Source organism: Cydia splendana, chromosome 20 (assembly GCF_910591565.1).
Source record: "Cydia splendana chromosome 20, ilCydSple1.2, whole genome shotgun sequence".
Lineage (NCBI taxonomy): Eukaryota > Metazoa > Arthropoda > Insecta > Lepidoptera > Tortricidae > Cydia > Cydia splendana.
The window spans coordinates 12,749,343-12,774,814 of record NC_085979.1 but is presented as its reverse complement, the minus strand read 5'-3'; the positions used below and the strand labels follow the sequence as shown (position 1 = coordinate 12,774,814).

The following is a 25,472-nucleotide window of genomic DNA, read 5'->3' as shown; positions in this document are numbered from 1 at the left end:
TTGCCACAAACACTTCTATGTCTGCACATTAAATTTGATGGTGTGTAGTGTAGTGTTTTATCTCTAACGCTTACCAAAAACAAGTGTCCGCATATGTTGCACTTCTTGGTCTTTGGTCGTTTTACATTGCTGTGCATATCCAAATGCCTTTTCAGCGTCTGCGCCATCGACAAATACTGAAATAGTAAGAAACTAAATGTTTTGATATTCCAGGAACTGAAACGCATTTTTTTTCTTTTAAAGCTATTATTCCGAAAATATTTACTTTATCAAATAACTCTTAATAGTAGTTTATGTGACTGCTACATAATGAAAGGCATTAAAATACGAGTGTGGGTTTATGAAACGAATGAAATGAGTTTCATAAAAGGATCACACGAGTATTATAATGCCTAATTATGTACAGTTACATACACTGCTTCATCCTCACATATATTATAAACTTTCTATGATATATTCACTAACCTCATATTACAGCCGACATTGGGGCACTTTGTTCCCTTGCGGAACTCGCAGATATGAGGTGGCGTCTCCGAAATAATATCCTAATCGCACATTTTACACGAAACTTTTGTTATAGTTACTTTAAAAACAACAAAATAAATTATTTTTTACTTACAAACTAGTTAAAAGTTAAACTGTACGTCAAATGGCGGCAAATGAAAAGTTTTTTCACGCACGTCACGCATCCGTAGTTTATTTTTATTCAGAGACAAACTAATAGAGTCGGGGTCGATTGCCATATCGTTCGATACCAACTAACATGTGAGATTTGTCAATATTGTATGCAATTGTCATTTCATTTCGAATAAAACGTCATCTCAACTGATATTAGAATAGGGGTCAAATCAAATTGCTTTTTTTTTCAGAGTTGTTCGAAATTTGAATGCATATTACCAAATCGATTTTGATATAGTAATAAAGCTATTACAACATTTTCACAGATAAGAAATTTGCTGCAGTTTATCGTAATGTGGGCCATTATTTACGGATTTTGAAGGCATAATAGACAGTTTATGATATGTGTGAAGATAAAGTATTTATTAACAAAACTTGGGGCCGTGCAGTCGTAACGCTCAGAATCATTTTCAGGGCCTAATAAAAAGACCGTTCGAGACTACGGGTGACCTTAGGGCTGGATCATTCCTAGGTCAAATAGGCATAGATATTCAGCGTGGGAATGTAGTTACTGGCGAATTACCCTAGTACTGTCGAAATAGCGGGTAAGAAATTTTTTTGTCCGTCCCAGTTAGTTTAGTGATCGTCCCGTCCCCTTTCACCCTCGCGTCGACGTTGTACTGTTTCAGCAAATGCGTGCGGAGACAGTGAGACTGCGGGAAAGCTGTTTGTTATGTTACGATTACGCTCTTGATTTAATTTAGGTACTACACTCTGGTAATACTAAGTAAACAACAAGATTGAAAATATGCATTTATTTCACACTTACCTACTTCACTTGTAACAATATAATAAATCCATGCAAATCAATCTTATCCTACTATATAAAGATGCGTCCCGCACTAGCGTCTACCGAGCGTCCGTCTAGTCAACTGCTTGACGTTGGTGCGAATGCAACGCTATTTTTCCATAGCGCCGACTAGACGTAACTTTAAACACGCTATTATAGCCGTATCGCTTTGAAAATTGTGAGTTAATAATCAAAGGTACCATTTTGTCGCTTACAATAAGGATGACATCTTTATACATATAACCTGTCCGAGCGTCCTTATTGAAAGGACTGTGTGGTACCGATGTTGAAAACTACATTTTGCAAACATGTATATGTATACAATACAATAATCTGGTACGAAGTACAGTCGGCAATAACTGTTTTTAAAAATTAATTTATTGGCAGTAACTTATTTTGCACATCACCAATTAGAAAAGGGGCTTTTTCTCTCTACTGGGAGGGATCAAAGGGGCACTTTTCTTCCCTGCTAGGAGGGATCAAAGAAGCACTTTTCTTCCCTGCTAGGACGGATCAAAGTAACACTTTTCTGTTCTAGTTTTTTGCACATTATTTTTTTATCTTAAATAATATTTTTAAACATTACAACTACCTCATAGGTGATGTGAAAAGCAGTATGTGTCACATGGTAGCAAAATTATTTCCATATTGGGCGTAACACCCTTGAATCCCTCACTACGCTAAGGATTCTATTATAGAATCCTTCGCTTCGATTAGGAATCAAAGTACGACCTCGCCGTAAACACGTCACTTTGCTCACTTGTGACACAATCTACTATTTCCGTCCCAGTTATTTCAGTGATCGTCCCGTCCGATTTCACCCTGGCGTCAATGTTGTGCTGTTTCATCAAGTGCGTACGAAGGCAGTGCGGCTGCGAGAAAGCCGTTTCGCAGTGCGGACATTGGAACGGTCGCTCGCCCGTGTGTGTGTACATATGGTAACGTAGAATTAAGTTGTTCTGAAAAGAAAAACTTTAACTTAGAATGTTACATATTATTATATTATATGTGCCATTCTCAATCAAAGGGGTATTATTGTCGGTTGTCAATAACGCGCTATTTCCATATAGCTTGAATTTGAAATCAACCTTATTGACAACCGACAATGTGGTACCTTTTGGTTTAGTGGTACTAACAATAATAATATCATGGACGAATTAAACTAGGTGTCTATTGGGTGTCTATACAAAATCGAGTTCCTCCAAAATTCAGCGCCATCTATTGGACGAAAGTTGAATTATTTTAACCTCATGACGTTTTATACGAAATGCATTAACACTTTCAGCAACGATGCTGCTATGCCGATCGTAACATGCGACTTCTGAACACATCATAGAAAGCTTATAGTTAGACCAAAAAAGCCAGCAACGATTTTGATAGCATACGCAGTGCAAGTGTTATTTATACATCATAATTTCATAGAACTTTGACGTTTAAAATAACTTATAAGTACAGTCACCTGCAATAATATGTTACACAACGAAGGCCGCAAAAATATCTGACACGCTCATAATATGTAGAGCCGTAAGAGCGTGTCACATATTTTTGCGGCCTTCGAAAATAACATATTATTGCAGGTGACTGTACACTGCGTGTGCTATCGAAATCGTTGCAGACTTGTCTTGGTCTAACTCTAGTATAGTGTAGGTATAGATAAAGCAGTGTACTTAGTAACTGAACAAAATTAGGCATTAAAATTTAAAACCGGCCAAGTGCGAGTTGGACTAACGGTTCCGGCACGAAGGGTTCCTTACCATTACGCAAAAAACGGCACGTCACGTTTCTTGTATGGGAGCCCCACTTAAATATTTATTTTATTTTGTTTTTAGTATTTGTTCTTGTAGCGGCAACAGAAATACTATCATCTGTGAATAGTTATTTGTACAACAAGAGATCAAAGTTTGATATTTCTGCGAGTGCTTATTTTGAGTCCCGTGCAAGCGAAAGATTCTATAATAGATTCACGAGCGTAGCGAGTGAATCTAATTTAGAATCTTGAGCGTAGTAAGGGACTCAAAAGCGCACGAGATGTAAATAACTTTGATCTCGTGTAGTACACAAAATTTTTCACACCTTAGCAGTGAGAACATACCTGGTCTATTAGACAACTTGAAAAATGTAATCCTTCTTCGTTTCTTAATACCTATGCACTCATGTTTTCTTAAGATATACAAACAATTAAGTTTAATTACCGCAATCTAACACAAAAACAAAACGTAATAATAAATTTCAGTAAAATAATATGGAAATAAAGAAACATCAACTGACACTTCAACCAACAACTTTTTTTTGTAAAAAAAGAACTTTGTAAGATACGGTCCGAATTGCGGATAGGTACTATTTGTCAACTATAGTAGAAATTCTTAAAAGTAAAATAATTAATTTTGCGTGATAATCTGTGTATTTTTTGAGTTCATTATTTTAATTGTACAATAAAATACCTAAAATATAGTATTTTTATCAAATCTTAAACTTTATTTTAATTAAATAATTATTTAGAATTCATACTCGTATGGAGCTCGTACGTGGTTTGGAACGATGCGTTCTGAAGTTTTTCGGGGGTCTATTATAAACAGTCAATATACCGTTGAATGTCGTTTGAACTTTTTTTCGTCTGTTTCTTTTTGCTAACAGTGTGAAAGGGACAGAGATAATAGAACCCAAGTATTTCGAACTTGTATTAGACCCCGCATGTTGAAATGACATTTGACTATAAAGGTCACTTGAATGTCATTTTGTCTCACTCAGTGAGCAAAATCGCATTTTGCTCACTATTTTTAAGAAGCAAAGTACCCTTGTTCGAGCTGCTGAGGTGAAAAATATCAACTGTCTAGCTATCACAGCTCATGACATACAGCTTGGTGACAGACGGACGGACGAACAGACGGACAGCGGAGTCTTAGTAATAGGGTCCCGTTTTTACTCTTTGGGTACGGAACCCTAAAAATACGTGTGTATTCGTATACGTCCACGGCAAAAGGTACCTTATGACGGTTAGTGCTTACTCTCTTATTAACGACGCTCCAATAATAATGCGGTGCTACGCGACGTAAGCGCCATCCGCCATATGGTACCTTTACCCGTGGAATGTCATATTAAATTTGATGGTGTGTAGTGTGTTTTATCTCTAACGCTGCGTCTTACGTAAGCGAACAACTCGCGAACGCGACACGGCGCCGCGCGGCGGGCCCAAGGCGTTCGCAACGAGATCGCTCACGTGGGACACATCTATAGGATTTCAATAGGATTGATTCACCTCGCGCCGCATCGCTTCGCTTCGCGTTCGCGTGTTTTTCGCCTAGGTAGTACGTTGCGTAACACTTACCAAAAACAAGCGTCCGCATATGTTGCACTTCTTAGTCTTCGGTTGTTTTACATTGTTGTGCATGTCCAAATGCCTTTTCAGACTGTCTGCCTTCGAGAAATACTGAAATAGTAATAATTTAATTAACAAAATGTTTTGATATCCCAGGATCTAAAACGCATTTTTTTTCAGAGCGATTATTTTCGTAAATATTCACTTAATCAAATAAGGGGGGCATAAAAATCCATGTAATACCAAAAATGCCTTACATCATATTGGAAAAGGGCTGATAATCTTCAAACTGAATCGATTTCTATCAAACATAGCTAAAGCCTCAAGGAAACTCTCTTTCACGAAAAAAAAAAATGGCATTGAAATCGGTTCATCCGTTAAGAGAGCTTCGATCCCACAGACAGACAGACATTGGCATCAAACATATATATTGGTGTTGGAGGTTTTTAATGAAGTTTTGAATTTGGAAGTTTAGATTTTGTCCTTTTAAGATAGACGTCCACTGGACCGCATCGCACGCATGACACGCAACGGTTTTTAGTATTCTTTGTATAAAAAGTCACACAAGTACATCTATCACCGCTGATCCGCACCGTGCGATGGGTTATACAAGGTATTTACCAGTGGTAACTACTGGATTTTTTCCCCGCCTTTTACCAGTGGGTAACCACTGGAAAAAAAAAGCGGCCAAGTGCGAGTCGGACTCGCCCATGAAGGGTTCCATAACAGCAAGTAACACAATAAAATTGCGGTTTACGATTTATGACGTATTAAAACAAACTACTTACTAGATCTCGTCCAAACCAATTTTTGGTGGAAGTTTGCATGGTAATGTACATCATTTTTTTTTTAGTTTTTTCATTATCTTATTTTAGAAGTTACAGGGCCGGGGGGGCACACATTTTACCACTTTGGAAGTGTCTCTCGCGCAAACTATTCAGTTTAGAAAAAAATGATAGTAGAAACTTCAATATCATTTTTGAAGAACTATCCATAAATATAGATTCCCCACAGGTATGGGTTTGATGAAAAACAAATTTTTGAGTTTCAGTTCTAAGTATGGGGAACCCCCAAAATGTATTGTTTTTTTTTTCTATTTTTGTGTGAAAATCTTAATGCGGTTCACAGAATACATCTACTTACCAAGTTTAAACAGTATAGTTCTTATAGTTGCGGAGAAAAGTGGCTGTGACATACGGACGGACGGACAGACAGACAGACAGACAGACATGACGTATCTATAAGGGTTCGTTTTTTGCCATTTGGCTAGGGAACCCTAAAAACCAGTAGTTACCACCAACATTTTGTTAGAGTCAAAGAGAATATTATTATAACCACTACGTTTTAAGAGACGGGACTCCCTTACTCGCCAATGGAGTCAATTATGCATACATCTAATGACACACGCACAATAACACACGTCAAACGTCAAAATTGTTTCACGCAACGTGAGTGCCAACATAGCGAAACGAATAGTGCTGTACGCGCGCATTCCTAGCATTTATCGATAAGTTATCCGTGGTACCTTTCGGGTGATAGATAATAAATTACAATTTTTATCGATAAAAAAATTAAACAAATAACCTTACAGTCTAACCCCCTTATAAACGTTTACTAAAGTTAACAAATCGTTTGTCCCTTTCCATCATACTAATACGTCGGAAAGGGACAAACGATTACTATTAGTTTGTCAACTTTAGTAAACGTTTATGAATAAGGGGGTAAGTATTTAATTTATTTTTATTCCGTTGAATATTTTCCCTTGGAGCTAAAACAAAGAAACAGTTTATGTCTCATTATACTCAAACACACATACATAAAAAAGGCGTAAATTTAAAATTGTCTATGGAAAATCAACTCTTCTTCTTCGGGCCTACCTACATTTTTTAACACTTTATAAGGCATAAGGGTGTCATAAATTATGCAAAAATTAAACCCTATCACTATGAAATAAATTTCAGAATCATGTGGAAATATATTCTCTCTGCCTTATGAAGGCTTAAACTTGCCGCCTTTTTCTACTGACAAAGTGGGTGTGCCAAAGTATATGTAGCTTTGGAATATTAGTCAAATCCATCAGTATTCGATCACTTTTTTGCCCTACAAAGGTGAAGGAACAGAATAGTATTAATTGTCAACAAATTAGTAAATAAAATAGCTTACCACAATGCCTATTTCAATATGAGGTATAGCTGGTACTGCGCTAGATTCATAAATATGTCATGGAAAATCCACCAGCAAATGCTTTGATAGTTGTGCTTTAATCCCAACTGTTGGTATGGACCTAGAATAAAAACAAAACTATAAACTAAGGTAAGTGAAAAACACTATAATTGAATCGCTTATTTAAACTTTAAAGGATACATTTGAAAGTTTATGACATACCCTTTCATTACTAGAGCAATTTATTTTCAATGTTATCTGTTCAACATTGTTAAAAAAATATTCTAACCTTTTTTTAGACGGCTGTTCTTTCAGAAACAGTTGGCTTGAAAATGGTCCCCACAAACAAACTTAGTTTGGTATTATTTCTCAATTGAAATATAGGCCAAGTCCTCATTACCTATAATTTTTACCCACTGTCTGCAACTGATAAAAAAATATGTAAGTTATCGATAGTTATAGTTACCAAGAGCAGCACTAGTGTTACAACAAAACAATTTTTAAAAAGTTTTAACATGGTTTTAACGAATAAAGTATACCTACAATCGTGATTTTACGTTACATGGGAATAAATATTATCTAATTTCTTGCTTACCGATCAGGATCCATGCAATGGAAATCTTGCCATTTTCCTTCCTTTATTTTCACTTCGATAATAGGCACGAATCCCACAAATAACACAAGTTGTATGTGGTTTTCTAGGTCGCATTTTGTAAAAATTAACAAGCCGTTTCAATAAAAGGATTTTTATATAAATATAACACGAAAACTCGGAATCATTTAGAGATTTTTGGTTTTTCCGCAAATACAATATGGCCACAGAGCAGATAAAAATGACGACTGACAGAGGAAGTAAGATGGATAAACCGAGAGAATGAGAAGGCAATATCCGCCATTAAAATTATGCATAATTCCATACATTTTGTATTTTTGTTCCTACTTGCGCCTTGCGCCAGGCTGGTTAGAGTTCAGTACTACGTAATGTACAATAGAATGCCCTTCTTCACGATGCGTGCTATGCGGCCCTGTGGACGTCTACCTTTAAAAGTACATCGGGTGTAGGAGGCTGTTTGTGGTCTATGGTCTCACCTTGCCGCAGATGTGACAGCAGTAGTCGGTCTTGCCTTCATGGAAGAGCCGTACATGGTTTTGGAACGTAGTTTTGTTGGACATCACTTTTCCGCAATGTTCGCACGGATACCTGCGACAATAATAATTTTTAATAGAAAAAACCGACTTCTCAAAATAGTTTGAAATGCCATATAAATTATTGGCTGGTATTTAACTGATCACCAGATATAGTAATCCACTTTGTCACCTTTTTCTGGTAGCAAATTTCGTTTCTGTAAGGGTCGCAGTTCTAGCCTAACCTAACCTTAGGTACCTACTTTTCTAGTAGCATTTTATTTCTCTAAGGGTCGCAATTCTATCCTAACCTAACCCACAAAATCGTAATCGCCAAACTATGCGTCGTAGAAGAGTTCTGTTCTGATCATCATCAGCAGTTCCAGTTTATCAAATGCGACAGTTTTTAATGAAAATGCTTGATTCTCTGATGAAAATACAAAAATCTATACGCGTGCCTTTAAGATTTGAGGAGTTCCCTCGATTCCTCATGATCCCATCATCAGAACTTGAGCTTGACAAAAATGTGGCTTAATAACTTAACTTGCTTAACAAACATAACGAAGAGGACAAATCGCCAAACGTGAACTATGCGTCGTTGAAGAGTTCTATTCTGATCATCATCAGCAGTTCCACATCATCAAATGCGACAGTTATTAAAGAAAATGCTTGATTTTCTGATGAAAATACAAAAATCTCTATACGCATGCCTTTAAGATTTGAGGAGTTCCCTCGATTCCTCATGAATGTATATGCTTGATTTGTTGATAAAAACACAAAAATCACTATATATATGCCTTTAAGATTTGAGGAGTTCCCTCGATTCCTCAGGATCCCATCATCAGAACTGGGTTTTGACAAAAACGGGACCAATCTGTATGCATATACATACAATCAAAAAAAGAATTTTCAATATCGGTCCAGTAATGACGGAGATATGGACTAACAAACATTAAAAAAAAAAAAAACACAATCGAATTGATAACCTCCTCCTTTTAAGATTTGGAAGTCGGTTAAAAAAAACCGGTCAAGTGCATTGAACTATTATTATTATACGTATAGAACCGAGAGAACCAGTATTTTGCACCATGAGTTGTTGTTGGCCGAGAACAATCTATGGAAGTGGAGCGTGAATCTCGCGACCTAAACGTGTAAGCGCCATGAATTTCACGGCGCTTACGACGTTATGGTCGCGTGGTACAGGTTGCGACTGCGACAATTTAATTGTGTGGTATGGCTTCTCTATAGTAATAACTAGCGACCCGCCCCGGCATCGCACGGGTTAACACATTATACACAAACCTTCCTCGAGAGTTCAGTAGTTTTTGAGTTTATCGCGAACATACAAACACACAAACAGACAGACGCGGCGGGGTACTTTGTTTTATAAGGTGTACCTAGTGATAAAACATAATGGTCAAGTGCGAGTTTACTTCCGTATTAACTTGAAGTGGTAGGTCCAACTCAAACTTTTTCAAATAGGAACTCCACTTGACCTAGTAACTAGACTTTGAAATTTTACTACTTACTTAGGTTTAGGCACGCCCGAATGGTTCTCAAGAAAGTGCTTCTTAAAGATGGAAATCCTCTTAAAGGTCGTGTCACACTCGACACAGTACCGCTGCTCTACTGGCTCCTGAAACCATAGACAATTTTGTCTCGTTTTAACACAAACGTCGAAATGACAGATAGGGACAAACGATTATCATGTATGTCTCTCGCACTACGTTTCTTCCTTCCTTATCAAGCTAAATAAAACTTTAGTGAAGTAGAAATAGAGTACATTTAATTTATTAGAGCCTGGCTAGCCCAAAACTGTTGACAGATATTTCGTTGTTGTATCACCAATTGTCTATGATTTAAAAAAAAATTAAAAGATGGCTAAAAGTCAGTTGTCAATTTATGTCATTCATTCAAATTGTTTGCGGTTTATAATGGATATATTTTAAATAATATTAATAATGTCTATAATGAGTGAGGTTCGCAAACTATTATTTAAACTCGTAAATAATTACATTAATTACGATAATGTACGAAGTCGACGTGTAGCGTTGTATAACGAAAAACTGCAATGTTTACAACTCCTAAACAAATGTAAACAAATTAGGAGGTTGGTGCTCTATAAATATTTTGATACTTAGCATTTAGCATATTTTGGCATAGTACTTATGTATTTTTTTGATGATGGAATAATATTACGGAATTATCGAGCTAGGTCTTATTTACACTACATTTCATTTCCGCCGTGTTACAATGGTATATAGTGAGAAAGTGTTACCATGTGTGTTTATAGCTGACCGTACTTAACATAGTGGTAGAAATTATGTGAGCTGACTTTCGAGTGCACGTCAACGTATATTTAACTTATATCCTTAGGTACCTTACGTTACGTGTGCATAGAAAATCAAAAATATTTTCTAGTATCAAAACTATAATTCCTACTACACAAAGTGTGACCAGCCCACGATTTTTGAATATCCCGCCAAACATTTGAGTAAAATTTCAGTAGCCAGACTCTAACACGTGACATCGATTTTGAAAAAAATATATATCTGCGCAATAAGAGTGAAAAAGATGTCATTAAACTCGGTCGACGCGTTCCGACGCGACGACTTCATTCTTGCTCTTATTCCGCGTCGATAGACGTGGGGTGACCCAAATCATTCCTTTTCACCACACCAGCTCGGAAAGGCTTACTTTGCACTTCAAAAACTGATAGCAAAGTTGCATTTTATGCACATGTGAGGCAAAGTAATCAAATGCAAATTTTGAGTTGTTTTCTTATGTTTGCTGGTAGAATTGACTTTTAAATGATGAGTTTGGATGACAAATATTTAATAACATTCATTTGAATTTGATTTGGTTTAATTTTGTATGATATTTTACATTTAATATTTGCTTCGGGTTGGTGTGGTGAAAAATTTAGTGTTTCACTCGGGGGCTAATTTTGTTTAATCCACGGGCTTTGAAACCCTTGCAACGCTCAAGATTCCATTTTTCGAATTCAATTTTGGAATCTTTTGCTTGCTCGGGTATCAATATTAGCACGAGCAGTTAGACAACTTTGCCCCCTTGTAAAACAAATAAATATTTCAAGACAATTTACTTGCCTTATACTGCTCGTGTACGTATAACATGTGGTTCTTCAAAGCGCGCGAGGACAATGTCTTTAAGCATATCTTGCATTGAGTACTTTTTTCGATGACGTATTTTAGTCGTTTAGCGTGGGATTTTCTAAAAAAAAAGGTATAAATATATTAGTGTTGAAGGTATTAACACGAGCGGTTTTACTTAACAATAGAAGGATTAGCAGTTAGGGGCCAGCTACAAATCGAAAGACTATGCAGTCAGCAGCAGAAGTTGCTAAGCGGGTGTCAAAATGATATTGACGCGACTTTATTTTTAAACTTGATTGTTGGCGTTATTCATAAACGTGATACTAGCCTGAATTAGCTATGAAAAATTGCATATACTAAGGAAAATTCGACCCGTGCCGCTGTGACCCAAATGGGCCAAATGGCCGAGCTGTTTAGGCTAGGTATATAGGTATATAAGGTGCAGGGCGACTAGAGTGCCATAAATGTATGTTCAGATAGCGAAAAAGATGAGTGGTGTGTGACTCTAGTTAACCCATTCAGGGCCAGCGACTCAGCGTATGGGTCATGCTCAAACAGTTCCGCAGGGCCAGTGACTCACATGTGAGTCCTGAATAAATTCTGATTTAAACTTAAACGAAACGTAATTTGATGTAATAACGTAAGTATCATATAAGCTAACAACCATTTCTATAAGGCATATTAGGATAAAAAATTATAAACACGTTTTTTTAAATGAAAACAGGGTCTCGAATATTCAAGTTTGATTTACTATCAGTGCAATATAGTAAATATACTGAAATTCTAGATACATAATGCGATGCAAGAAAACAGAAAGATCTATATTTAAAAAATACAAAATATATATATATTTCAGAAGTTATTGACATGGCTCAAGGTATGGGTCACCGTGGCCTGGCGCTACTTGTAAAAACTACTAATGTTTCCGTAGCAGGCTAAAATAAACTTTATTGGCTGGTTTTAAAGCTTATTTCATGTTGAAGCTGTTTGATATTGTACCATTTTACAACTGATTACTGTTTGGATGATGGTAAGCAACAATTTGTAGGAACCAAGCCGTAGTATAATAATATTTTGTTTTGTATGAGGGGTAAGGCAACGAGGATTTTCTCCCACTGTACTTTTATGTCATAATATTTGGTGATCGTTGTATTGTATCTTAGGCAATTACCTACTAACAATGATGTTAAGGTTAATTTTTTTTCGTTTCAATATAGAACAAGGCGGTTGAAACAGTCACCACTAACTAATATGTATTGTATTACAAATAGTTTGTGACAAATATTTACAAGTTTTTTCAAACATCGTGGTACGGCAGATTAGAAAGTAAGTACTATAATACATTTTACGTTGTCTATTGTTACTAATATAATGGCGTTTACCAAAACAAAGATACATGACCGACCAGGTGTAAGCTTATTGGACACACTTGGACAATAAACAAGGAATGCATCCGAGCGGCGGCGGCGGTATTATCTTTCATGTGGTATTTGTCACAAGAGTTCAAGATGTGATTCATCCCATCCCCCATTAGAGATGTATTTTGGAGTAACATGGAAAATATTATTTAGTCACGATTTATTCGTTGGCGACTTTATACTCCTCCTGTGCTGTTTAGTGATTTCGTATTTTGTGACCATGGCTATGGATTACCGGAATTTGAACCCGCCTAACCTGACCGACTGTGCTATGAACTGGATCGGGATATCGGGAAACGGGTCTAATTTAACTTCCAAGATTTGCCCCAAAAAACAACAACAAAAAACACGGCAAGTTAAATAGAATCAGACCAAGCTAAGTTGGCAGCGATTTTGATAGCACAGGCTGAGTACCTAAGTGTAATTTAAATGTCAAACTTATATGAAATTATGACGTTTAACTTAATACTTGCACAGGCTGAGCTATAAAAATTGCTGCCAACTTAGCTTGGTCAGACATTAAAAGCTTGTAGAAAGTAAAAATATTCACTCCTACAAACTGCAATAATTAGTTTCTTTTTTGATAGGCACAGAAAATCGGTGGTTAGTAAAAATGTTGCATAATGCTGTCCAACTGGCCGGCTTCATAAGCGGCGATTTATTTACCGTTCGCGCCAGGCTGGAGACCCATAAGCTGAGTCATACGTTTTAGCTAAAAACGGTTTGTATGGTGGCCTGGCGTATTGTGTACGCTCGGCGGGTCGTGGCCATGAATGGGTTAATAATGTTAATGTAAAACATGGAAGATATTTCGATTAGTTGAAAGTACCCCGCAGTCGAAATTGCCGCTCTGCACGTTATGCTGAATTAATGTATTTAAGGTGGAAATTACTTACTGCATATGCGCCTCCAAATACTTTTTGCACCTCTTGTTTTTTTCACAGTAGTCACATATAGCCTGCTTATGAATTTCTTCCCAGTGCTGGTCAAAATCTTCCTTTTCCCTAGAAAAAACACACCTTGCTTTGAAGTCGGTTAATTTTATATGAACAACGTTCCTGGTAATTTCACGAAAGGTTTAAGAAAATTAAGATATTGTTTAAGAACCAATAAACTTACGAACATAAAAAATCACCCCCAATTGACTTCAACAGAGATGTGACTTATTTGAAATACTTGTATTTAAAATGCAAATACAAAATGCAAAATACCTATTTTGTATTTAAATACCTTTCGAAGAAAACTATTATGTATTTTATTTGAAATAGTTTTTGGGACCTATTTTCTATTTTCAAAATACAAAATACTTTATAGTAGGTAATTTAGGTAGGAGTTACAATCTCTTCTGATGTTACAATCCTGGCAACTCTCTCATTCTTTTAACATGGAACTGTTGAATATGTTTAGTAACGTCGCACATGACCACAAGAGTAGCGAGTGGTTAAAAAAGGAGAATCTTGAGTGTTGCGAGGGTTTCAAGGCACGAGAGGAGAACAAACTTTTCTGCCCTGGTGAAACACAAACGTGACGTTTTCATTACACTAACGAGAGGTATTACCTATACTAGCTGTAAAACATTACATATCTAAATTAATGCTTTTAAAAATTGGCCGTTAAGAGCCAACAGGAGTGGTCATTCCTCCATACAAACGTAGTCCTCGTTTTCCTCCGTGGTTTTTGAAGCTAGAGCAATGATTCAACACAGATTAATATTGTCAATATCTGTGTCGGACCGTTTTGCTTTTTTTGATATTTTTGTTTTTTAAGGCGCTAGAGCCCTTCAAAAACGGCCAAAATGGCCTAATAGACTATGCCGCAATGAGAGGCGTGGTATTCAAAACTGATATCAATTAGCCAAAAAAGCAAAACGGTCCGACACAGATAATTTCATAATCATTTAGATTTCCAAATTTGGTTACGATTGGTTAAGTTTTGGGGGAGGAAAAAGAGGACTACGAAACCTCGATTTTTGTCATTTTTACGCAGGATTTTTCGCCTCAGCTGCAGTTGTCCCTATCGCACTAATTTTAGGGGCGGAGTCAAGTTTCTAAATACGTACACAGCCAGAAAAGTGATGGGCAATAGTCGACATTTAATGTCGATAATCTAGTGATGTAAGAAGTTATCGATAAACCGTCTTGTGTGAAAATATCTAGATCCTAAGATACAAGGGGTTTTGGGTTGAGAGTAGGGAACACATTTTTGTAGTTATGATATACAATCTATTATGAACTTTTTGATTCTAATATTTCAAATTAGAAATCAAAATCAAAAATATTTTATTGCATGGTTAAAATGGGTTAACAAAATTTTTAGGTACCTACAGGCACGCTTCGTAATTGTCGAGCAATTTAGGGTCCTAGCTGAATTGGTTGTTCCATACTTACTCGTGCTCTATGGAATGTCCAATTTAGCTAGAACCCTAAATGGCTCAACAATCACGGAGCGTGACAGTACTAATGATTCATGTTCTGTATATCCTGCCCTACAATGGCGTTAATATTTGGTTGTCATGTCTATACTTCGTTTTTAAGCATTATTGAAAAAAAAATAGTAAATACTAATATTAACCACTAAGTACATAACTATTACAAAAAAAGCTAAATAATTATACGATTGCATGCTTAAAAAAGACACGTCACCTTCACTCTAATGCTAAACAAACGAAGAATAAGAACTAACAGCGATAAGACCGCCTGTTGCTACCTTTATCTACATTGTAAATCGGTTTTAGGGTTCCGTACCCAAAGGGTAAAACACGGGACCCTATTACTAAGATTCCGCTGTCCGTCCATCCGTCTGTCACCAGGCTGTATCTCACGAACCGTGATAGCTAGACAGTTGAAATTTTCACAGATGATTTATTTCTGTTGCCGCTATAACAACAAATACTAAAAACAGGATAAAATAAAAATTTTAGTGGGGCCTCCCATACAACAAACGTGATTTTTGACCGAAGTTAAGCAACGTCGGGCGGGGTCAGTACTTGGATGGGTGACCGTTTTTATAAATAATGGTACGGAACCCTTCGTGTGCGAGTCCGACTTGCACTTCGCCGGTTTTTTTTAAATTTGTTTTTATGTTTGTGGTGTAATAAAGAATATTTTAGAGTCAGACCAAGAAAAGTCTACAGCAATTTTGATAGCACACGCAGTGCAAGTGTTATTTATATGTCATAATTTCATAGAAGCGACGTTTGAAATAATACTTGCACTGCGTGTTCTATCAAAATCGCTATAGATTTTACTTGGCCTAACTCTACTTTAATTACAAAGTAAGGCCTAAATTATAAAATAAGGCCCATTGATGTTTTTTTTTTGTGTTTATTAAACTTGATATTTTGTCTATAGTATTAGCGGACATGGCCTCAAAATTTAAACCCGCTTAAGAATCGGGCCTTATTTCGTGCATTATATACAATACTACCCATTTTTGTGTAGTCATTATTTATACTATAGAAGCATTGTTTGAGTAGCCAATTATTTAAACAGTATTTTTTTAAAGGGCAACGGTGGCAATATTTTAAGGTCTGGATAATAAGATACAGATCTTAATAAGGATATCAATGTAAGTGAATGTTACCATGACTACCAAACAAACAAATGTGATAGAATTTTCCAGCTGGCATTGTAACATTCAGACAGTTACCTATGTACCTAATCTGAAATATGAATAAATTAGTAATATTTTAAACAGGAAAGTAAACCGAATTTTGGCCTTTTGCTGGACACAATCACAATAGTAATTTGTTTTACAAGAGGGCAAAGTTTATCGCCACCGGTTGATGCATTTGCAGCACCAATGGTAGAAAATGCAAGCTCATCATCAACTGCATAATCGACGTTTGATATGACTATTGAATCCGAGCTTTTTGATCATGAATCATGATAAAACAAAATTTTAGAAGGTCGCAGAATAGTGGATTTAAAATATTTATTTTCTGTGATCTCAAATATCAGGCACGATCATACAAATTGTACATTTGCTGATCTTGCCTTTGTCATTGAAAGACGTAAGGGTTTACACAGAGAATATATATTTAAGTGTAATATGTGCAAAAAAAAGGAAACGATACACTCTGAAGACCCAAAAAGAAAATGTTAGTAAATACTGCTCCTCCCCATGGTTACTTGGTTCCTTATTCAATCTACCTGAAATTAAACGAGTAGGTTAGTAAATTATATCATTTTACATTATAAAGTTAAATGTTTAGGTATCTCAATCACTTACTCACTGGTGGACATGGACGCAAAATTTTTGCCCATCTACTTATACTATCTTATAAAAAATGAAATTTTGAAAGTTAGCACGCTTAAAGTTCGTTTTTTTTGCATTAAGGTAACAGATTTTGACATGTCTTATTAAAAATTACCATTGAAAAATAAGTCATAGCAAATATGTTAGAATTATAAATCATATTAATCATATTAATGAGCAAGAGCACCCTAAACCGGCGAGCGTGTATGAGGAATTTTATGAATGTGAAGGAAGCGAAAGTGGTATGTCAGGATCGTAGCAAGTGGAAATCCGTGGTCTCTGCCTACCCCTCCGGGAAATGCGTGATTGTATGTATGTATGTATGTATGTATATATGTATTAATCATATACTTTTTTATATTCTTTTGCTTTCATAAGTAATATAAACTAATTTTTGAAAGCGTTTTTCAATAATTATTAATAAAAAGACACGTCATGATTGTTTACCTTCTTTCTAATGCTAAAAAATAACGAACTATAATAACCGGGCCTTATTTGGTACAGAACCTTGATTTGATAGGTACATCGGATATTCTGGGCCCCTGAGTTTGTTACGTAAAGGACAAAATGGTGACATGTGGTTAGAGCTGATACTGTTAAACTAGTGGTTCTGTGCGCTAAGTATAAAAAATAAGCTTCAGCGAACTCATTAAGCCTAGAAAAAACCCTACACCCTACTGCCACTTGAGTCAGTCTTGAGTCTTTGAATCAATTTCCGTAGTAGTACTACTACTACTAAGGTACTAGGAGGTAATAAGGCCTATAGTAGGTATAATAAGGCCTACCTGAAAAATAATGTTCTTACAACAGTGTAACCGTGTTAGTTATTTGAGTAACATATATGTAAAGTGATACAATTAAAAGCTAACAGCAAACCAGTACATAAATTATATCTTATGTACTTCTTATGAATTACACTCTTATAAAGGTTTCGGCTAATTACGCTTAATTACTTGAATAAAGGTAGATGAATTGCGTGCGGTCCAATAGGTAACCACAACTCACGGAGTCCAAAACAATAAGCTGATCAGCAAAGTCAAGTAAACAAAGCCAAGTCACAGTAGTAGAAAGATTATCGAGTTCCGTAAACGTAAGCCGGGTCAAAAAATTCAATCGCAACACAGTAAGTAATAAGTGAACGCCTCGTGGCAGTAACGCACGAAAAATAACATTGCAAATTGTCGGCAATGAGGCGCGCGCGGGTGCAAGCGTACGCATCTGTGTGCGTGCATTACACACACAAATACAGTCTCTCACGCCCCGTCAGAGCGACGGGTATATTCAGCTTGAAATCTCAAAATTGACTTTTAGCTCAGCTCCCGTTTCGTCTTAAAAACCATCATCCATCCATCCTTCCGGTTAATATGAGCAAACAACTAGAAATTTGCACTTTAGACAGACGACTGATTGACACACTGTTTTCAAAGAATAAAGAGAGTCTTTTACACGGAAATTCCGAGTAATACTTTTAAATTCAGACTAGGTATTCACTATTCAGAGTACCTTTTATCGCAAAGTATTTGTATTTAAAAAAAGTATTTTGAAAATACCTATTTCGTATTTTGTATTTTAAATATAAATTCAAAAACTATTTTGTATTTTGCATTTGAAATAGTATATCAAGGAAGTATTTGCATTTTGTATTTAAATACTTTTTATAAAGTATTTTTCACATCTCTGGACTTAAAGATCTCACATATAGCTTGATTAATAAGGTTTTAAAATGAGGACGCTAAGCACAAATAATTTCGTACATTGACCCGTCATTTCCTATTTCTATTGCACGCGCATAACTATATTGTTATCCCGCTCGCACCGTGCGTTGCCCGTCCGCATCATCGTGCGATACAAATAGGAACAGAACAGGTGGGTCATTCTTCATGCTTAGACGCTTAGGGCCACTTGCACCATCCCACTAACTCGGGTTAACCGGTTAAACTGTTAACCCAGTGTCAAATTGTACTGGTAACCATAGTAACTCCAGGTTTAACCGGTTAACCCTGGGTTAGTGGGATGGTGCAAGTGGCGCTTAGCAACCTTAGAACACCAAAGTCTTACCAAAAAGGCCTCTCGCACCATTCACACCCATCTCCATTGCAGAAATACTGAGTCCTATGGTACTCATCCATGTGAGCGACTGTGTGTTCCTTCCGCATCATTCTGGCACAAAGGTGGCAGCGCCAGACGGACTTCTCAGGATAAACTAGTGGTGGGTTGTACCAATCTCCTTTTCTGTATTGGCCGGGATGCTAGAAAGTAAATTAGGGTACTTATTAATTTAATCAGTTGTTATTTTTCAGAGGTCCAAAGTAGATAGTCGGTCAAAACATTTGGGCTGGTATATGAGGTAATAAAATGAACATGTAAATACTTTAAGTGGGTAGAAACACTTGTACCACAGAATAAGTCATAGTACTACCGTACACCGACACTTCGTACAAAACCGAAGTTTGACCGCGATTCAGGGTCGAATCATGATATCCCTTTCTAACTTATGAGTTATGGCACTATCCCTTTCAACTATTTAGGGTTGTCAAAAGTCAAGTAATTATCTTATCTGTGGTTCTGCACGAAAAAGGGACGTCAAGTTGTGTCAACCCTAATAATTGCTCGGCGCAATGATGAGCCGAACGGAGCCGAGTTTGACCGAAGTCAGGAGTGTCTCCCTACTGCTTGTACACCGCAAGCCAATTAAATTACGTCGGTCATCGCATCTCGTGCGATAACTTTACGAGTGGTTAAGGGTGGTATTCCACCTGTCCAATGTGTATTTTGTCTCACATTTTGCGTAATGAGAGAGTGAGACGCAATCGCAATGACATTGGATCAAGATATTGGACAGTTGGAATACCACCCTAAGGGATGTGTAGGTAATGAACCCTCGTGGACATCAGCTGACAATCTATTTTTTTAAAGTCTTTGGGTGGGTGCCGTTCCTCAACCCACCAACGGAGCGGCAGCTGACGTAATGAAGGTCGATGTGTTTTCGATATTGTAGTTGAGTATTTTGATGTCTTGAATTTTATTTAAGCCCAGACCCAATTCGCTGCGGACAGATGGACAGACTGGCGAAAGACTATTGAGCCCTAGTTTATGAAAAGTACTCTTATATTGGGTTACATATCAAAATACCGAAAACTGATTTACCTAATGTTGAATCACCTATGCTTGATTCACCTATTTTTAAATTTCCTATCGATCATTTTACCTAAACATTGACTGACCTAAGTTTATAATACCTAAGCTCAAATAACCTAATGGACGAAACACCTAATGCACGATATACCTAGTGCACGGTTTACCTACTGCACGTTTCACCTAAAGCTATTATACCTAATGCACGAATCACCTATAGCTGATATACCTAATGAACGATACACCTAAAGCTGATATACCTAATGAACGATGTACCTAAACTTGATTTACCTAATGGACGAAATACCTAAAACTGTTAAACCTATCGCACGAAATACCTAAAGTTGATATATATGATTAAGTTAACATCATGACGATGAAATAAAAGTCGGTTTTGGCACTGTTTGGTCGCAATTAACCTAACACGCTCCTCCTCGCTTTGCGTCGTCGCACCTATCTCGACTCTGGCAAATGACTAGACCTTATATTATAATAAAAAATAGTAAGCCAATTGAATGATTTGGCTAAAAAAATTATACCAAATGTCCTAATAATATTCTACTAAACAATAATTATATTTTTGATTTTAGGTACATATTTCGTTCACTAAGTGCATCGACTTCAGGTATTTCGTGCATTAGGTATATCGAATTTAGGTAGTTCGTTCATTAGGTATGTTAACTTTAGGTAATTCGATCATTAGGTATACCGACTTTAGGTAATTCGTGCAGTAGGTATGTTAACTTTAGGCAATTCGATCATTAGGTATACCGAGTTTAGGTATTTCGTGCATTAGGTATATCAACATTAGGTGTTTCATGTATTAGGTATATTAGCTTTAGGTATTTCGAGTATTAGGTGTTTCAACTTTAGGTAAATCGAGCATAGGTATTCTGAGCTTAGGTAAACCAATTGTAGGTGAAACGTGCAATAGGTAATTCGTTCATTAGGTGGTATGAGCTTAGGTTAATTGATCATTAGGTATTTAAAAAAATAGGTGAAACGAGCATAGGTGATTCAACATTAGGTAAATCGATTTTCGGTATTCTGATATGTAACCCTTATATTGCTACTTACATTGCTTTTATGTAACCTCAACCCATGATACATTAAGGCTCTCCTATGTCCAAACAGCACTCCACATATGTTACATTTTTTAGGTTTCTTATCTCTAACGATTGCATCATCCTTGTCTAAAGCGCTCTTTATTTCTTGCTCACTCATTTCGATTTCTGTAAAATATGAGGACACTTCTGCAATATTTTTATAACGTGTAATTGTTTTCCTAAATTTACGTTGTTTCTCTGTTTTGCCATCATCTTCTGCACTTTTCTTTATGCCAGTTGCTTTAAATTCTTCACTATCATCTGTAGCATAATCATCATCACCGTCTACATCAAAATCTGGATCTAACTCTGACTGCTTTTGTTTTTTTCTTTTTGGCTCGTCTTCATCAGACGGATTTGATTTACGGATATTTTTGTCATTGGTCACTTTTTTTTCATCACGTTTCTTTTGCGAGTTAATTGTTGCCTCTTTTGGTGCAACCTTCATAACACTCATGTGCTTCTTTAACTCCATTTCCAATTTTAGCATTGCAGGAGTTTTAATCAATGGAACTTCTATTTTCTTTGTGTCCACTTTTCGGTTTTGGGGTTTAGTGACTGTTTTTGTAATGGTTACATCATTTTTATTTTGTATTACTACTGGTAAACTATTCTTAGTATTCTTAGCAGCTTTTGGTAATTGCTTCAGAGTATCATCTTCAAAATCTGACATTTCTTCAGATGAACTATAATTTGTATCATCAGCTTCAAAATTATCTTCACCTTCATCATCATCACTGTCATTACTGGGATGTTCAGTATCAGCATCTTCATCAATTTTCACATTTTTTAAAAGATCATTTATAACATCTTTGAAACTTTTTACATTTTCTACATTGTTTGTTGTAACTGTAGCTTTATACTTTGTGGGTATGATAACTTTTATTTTTTCATCTTTTATAGTTGGTTTTTGTTCAATGACAACTGATGGTTCTTCAGATGGTGTGCCTTCTTCAAGAACAGCGTCATATTCAAATTTGTGATGGACCATAAGTGAAGAAAGAGTAGGTTTTGTTGGCTGAAAGTTGTTAAAATATTTTATTAGCTGAAAAAGACTGTCAGAAATCATAAGAGTGTTTTTGTATTGTTGTCAAGCAAACATGGTTACAATCTGCCTTATGGTAAGATTATGCCCACTGACAATTCTAGAGGTGTGACATATATTATGCTAATGGGGAGACCGCAGAGAATTCTTCCGGAATGATCAGGCAGGCTATCTCTGGAGAAACCACAGAGGATACCAAGAAGACTGAGGATTTTTTCTGGAGAGACAGCAGAGAACTCTTCCGGAAAATCTAATGAGTCTTTCTCTGGAGTGACCTCAGAAGATAAGTTTTAAAAGCTGATTCCTCTGGATCTCAGAAGACAGTTTTGCAATAAAACTACCTATTTTAAAATCCTGTATGTTTCTTTATACACAGGCTCTTTCCTCATACTTCAAGCAAACCTCAGCAGTCTAAGATTATATTCTGTTTTACAAAAAAAGTCAAAAAATTTTTAGGAATAACTTTACAAAATGTCAATATAAATTACAACTATAATATTGTATTTTCTCGGAAATGTTTGTATGTGTCATGCTTCTTCAGTCAAAGTCAGTAATTTTACTGAGAATGACTGAAATAGCAAGACACTTTCGTATGTTACTGTGAAAAACGATGGAAAATAATTATGGACTACATATGTATGATAATTAAACTGATACTTTTTCTCAACACCACAAAATTATCAACATATGCATGTTAAAAAAATTATCCAGTCATTTTTGCAGTGTACAAGGACTTACCGAAAGTTGTAAAGATTCTTGCAGAATTTTGTGCGCATTTTGAACTTGGGCTTTAAACCTGCACGTCCTGTTCAGCACAGCCATACACTCCCAACACAGAGGTATCTGCGGTATGGTTAATGCCTAGAAATAACTCCAAGTTTAAAAACCCCAAAGAATTATTAGTGTCAGCTAGTGACTTAAAACATTGTTGAACTATTTTTCAAATTCGGTGATCGGAATTTTGGGTGCCACTCAGGGTGAATGACCTCTATAACTGGTTACCTATTTAATATACTTAAATAGTTTTTTTCCGAGCAGTTTCAAAGGTATCGCAACTTAAAGCGTATTCATATTACAATCTCAACTTAAGATACTGAAGTGTGGCACCCAAAATTGTTGGCCAAACTGTCATAAGTCAGGAAATCCTGGAAAGTAATGGTGGTGATGGATCAGACATGATCAAACCATGAGACAGTTCAAAGACCAGACAATCACTGTCTAAACATTCTTTCCAGCAATAGAAGTAAGAGAGAATTTCAATCCTCATAGAAGTTGATACTGCCCTGGCCTACCTGCCTTGGATTTTTTATATTTCATACTGAGACTACTAGCTTAGCTTTCATTTTACTTACTGTCTAAGTCAGGGGTCTCCAAACTTTTTTACCTGAGGGCCATATTGCGCCTCAGAAACTTTCGCGCAGGCCACCGTCGGTTTTTGCGTCGGGGGAGGGTGTCTGGTTGCTGCTGTTAGGAACAGTTCCACTCTCAATGAATGCTGAATCCCTGAAGCCTCCGGGCACTCGCTTTGGGTGTCGGCGGGCCGAATTGGAACACGTCGCGGGCCGGATTTGGCCCGCGGGCCGGGGTTTGGAGAGCCCTGGTCTAAGTTATCATGAGTATGAGTCAAACTACATACTTACTTCCAGTTTTTGCTCTTCTGTCAATAGAGAAAAGTACAGGTCGCCAGAAGCCACAGAAGCAAGCTTCCTGTCTGAACTGAGACAGCCACGACATATTCCTGGATCTTCAAACTCTATGTTGACACTCATCATGGTAATGTGATTTTACTTTGTTTTGCAAACAACTACTCGGGATCAACCTATTTTTTTATATGATCACGACACAAGTGCGGGAGGAGAAAAAGTATTATAAAGATAACATTTTAAGACTTGCATTAATTTAGAAATCTTAAATGAATTGAGAGATAGTTGAAAATATAACATAAAAGTTTATTATTTCGCCTGGACTTGGACTAACCATCATGGACTCGACAACAAATTCAACAAAACAACCAGCCAGCAGCCATCAACGATGTCAAACACGTTCAAAAATCACGTACGAGTACGACACGTACTAAGTGTTTTTTTTTAGTTTGTAACTATAATTAAAATAATAACTTGCTATTATAATAACCATCGTTTTAGAATATTACTGTTCTAATTTTTTTTTAAGAATTAAAACTACTTTTTTTCTTTGAATAATCTTAAATTTATTTAATTTTTATTCGTGAAAATCGGACTTAATCCGAACGCTCTTAGAATGACAGCAGCTCTGACACACGGACCTAGAGAGTAAACCGGACAGAGTACATTAGCCAAAAAGTGTGTCCACATGAGAAGTCAAGGTGGGCCGTTGCATCTCTTTCTAATTAGGGTGACCATAAGTCATATGTATGTGGGATAATAGGATAACATTGAATATATAGTTTGGCCAGGATCTTTTGTTATTCGTGCATAGTTATAGAGAATCATACTGTATTTTCGCTGTACTAGTATTATGGTCTGAAAAGGGATGGATATAGTTTTTTTCTCTTCTGTAAAACGCTTCACACAACCTTAGGCACTTAATTTAGTTGTTCTAAAAGCTGTTGCTAATAGGCGCACTGGACCACGAACATGGTGGATCGTCAGGAATGTGGTCCGCCGTAACGTCTGTCAAGAACACGGGTATGAGTGAGAGAGATAGAGAGACAGATATGGTGACAGAACCAGAGGGTCTACCGCGAACCAAGTTCGACGTGTTGCCTCTCTGTCACACTTACGTACGAATTTACAAGTGCGACAGAGAGACAAAATGTCGAAAGTGGTTTGGGGTAGGCCTTCAGGGCAGTGGGGGATTTACAGTATTTGCCGTCCTAGGCCCCAGGCCCTGTAGCAAGCACTAGACGCCCCTTTCTCAGCACCCATCATATAGACTGCCACCCTAGGCCCGGGCCTATTCGGCCTTAGAGCAAATCCGCCACTGCCTCAGGGTCGCGTGGATCCGCTACGCCCGTTTGTTATGGTTTTTAACTAGGACGCTTGTCACTGGAGCATAAATTAAATTAAAAAAATAAATATCATTTATTATCAGGCGACTAAGGCCCATAGATACATACCTTACAAACTAACATACGTACAATAGTAAAAATCTTACAAGCTAAAAATTATTTCGGCGTCACCGAAAACCATAAACACCGAAGTTCGCAAATTGCGAGCATCTTTCTCTGTCACTGTAATTACTCCTTTATAGGAGTAAAAGAGAAAGATGCCCGTAATTTGCGAACTTCGGTGTTCACGGTGGTAGGCCATCTGTGCGAAAAGAGAAGAGTCGTGAAATGTAAA

At 36.7% G+C, this 25,472-nt stretch overlaps 2 protein-coding genes across 2 annotated transcripts in view; both read right to left on the bottom strand.

Moving 5' to 3' along the window:
• The window catches only part of LOC134800581 (zinc finger protein 69-like), a 31,004-nt gene extending 21,295 nt beyond the window's left edge, over positions 1–9,709 (bottom strand). Inside the window, exons 1-2 of the mRNA XM_063773070.1 lie at positions 9,602–9,709; positions 8,037–8,148 (exon numbers count right to left, since the gene is read on the bottom strand). Coding sequence (XP_063629140.1) covers positions 8,037–8,120 — 84 coding nt within the window. The 5' untranslated portion in view covers positions 8,121–8,148; positions 9,602–9,709. The remainder of the gene's footprint in view (positions 1–8,036; positions 8,149–9,601) is intronic.
• LOC134800644 (zinc finger protein 286A-like) lies at positions 1,255–24,131 on the bottom strand. Its single transcript, XM_063773128.1, has 11 exons — positions 23,790–24,131; positions 22,888–23,010; positions 21,076–22,122; positions 18,922–19,112; positions 13,503–13,610; positions 11,183–11,306; positions 9,602–9,708; positions 8,037–8,148; positions 4,794–4,895; positions 2,229–2,427; positions 1,255–1,331 (listed from the first exon to the last, which is right to left on the bottom strand). Exons 1-11 carry the CDS (start codon positions 23,919–23,921, stop codon positions 1,255–1,257), a joined length of 2,322 nt encoding a protein of 773 aa, XP_063629198.1. The 5' UTR covers positions 23,922–24,131.
• Between the last annotated feature and the right edge of the window lie 1,341 nt (positions 24,132–25,472).

Excerpts from the sequence above, each read along its gene's own strand:
- LOC134800644 (XM_063773128.1), bottom strand. The coding sequence starts at position 23,921 with ATGATGAGTGTCAACATAGAGTTTGAAGATCCAGGAATATGTCGTGGC. Across the intron at positions 19,113-21,075 it reads TGAGGTTACATAAAAGCAAT|CATCCCGGCCAATACAGAAA; the intron begins GTAAGTAGCAAT and ends TTTACTTTCTAG. Across the intron at positions 13,611-18,921 it reads TGGTGCGAGAGGCCTTTTTG|GGAAAAGGAAGATTTTGACC; the intron begins GTAAGACTTTGG and ends TGTTTTTTCTAG.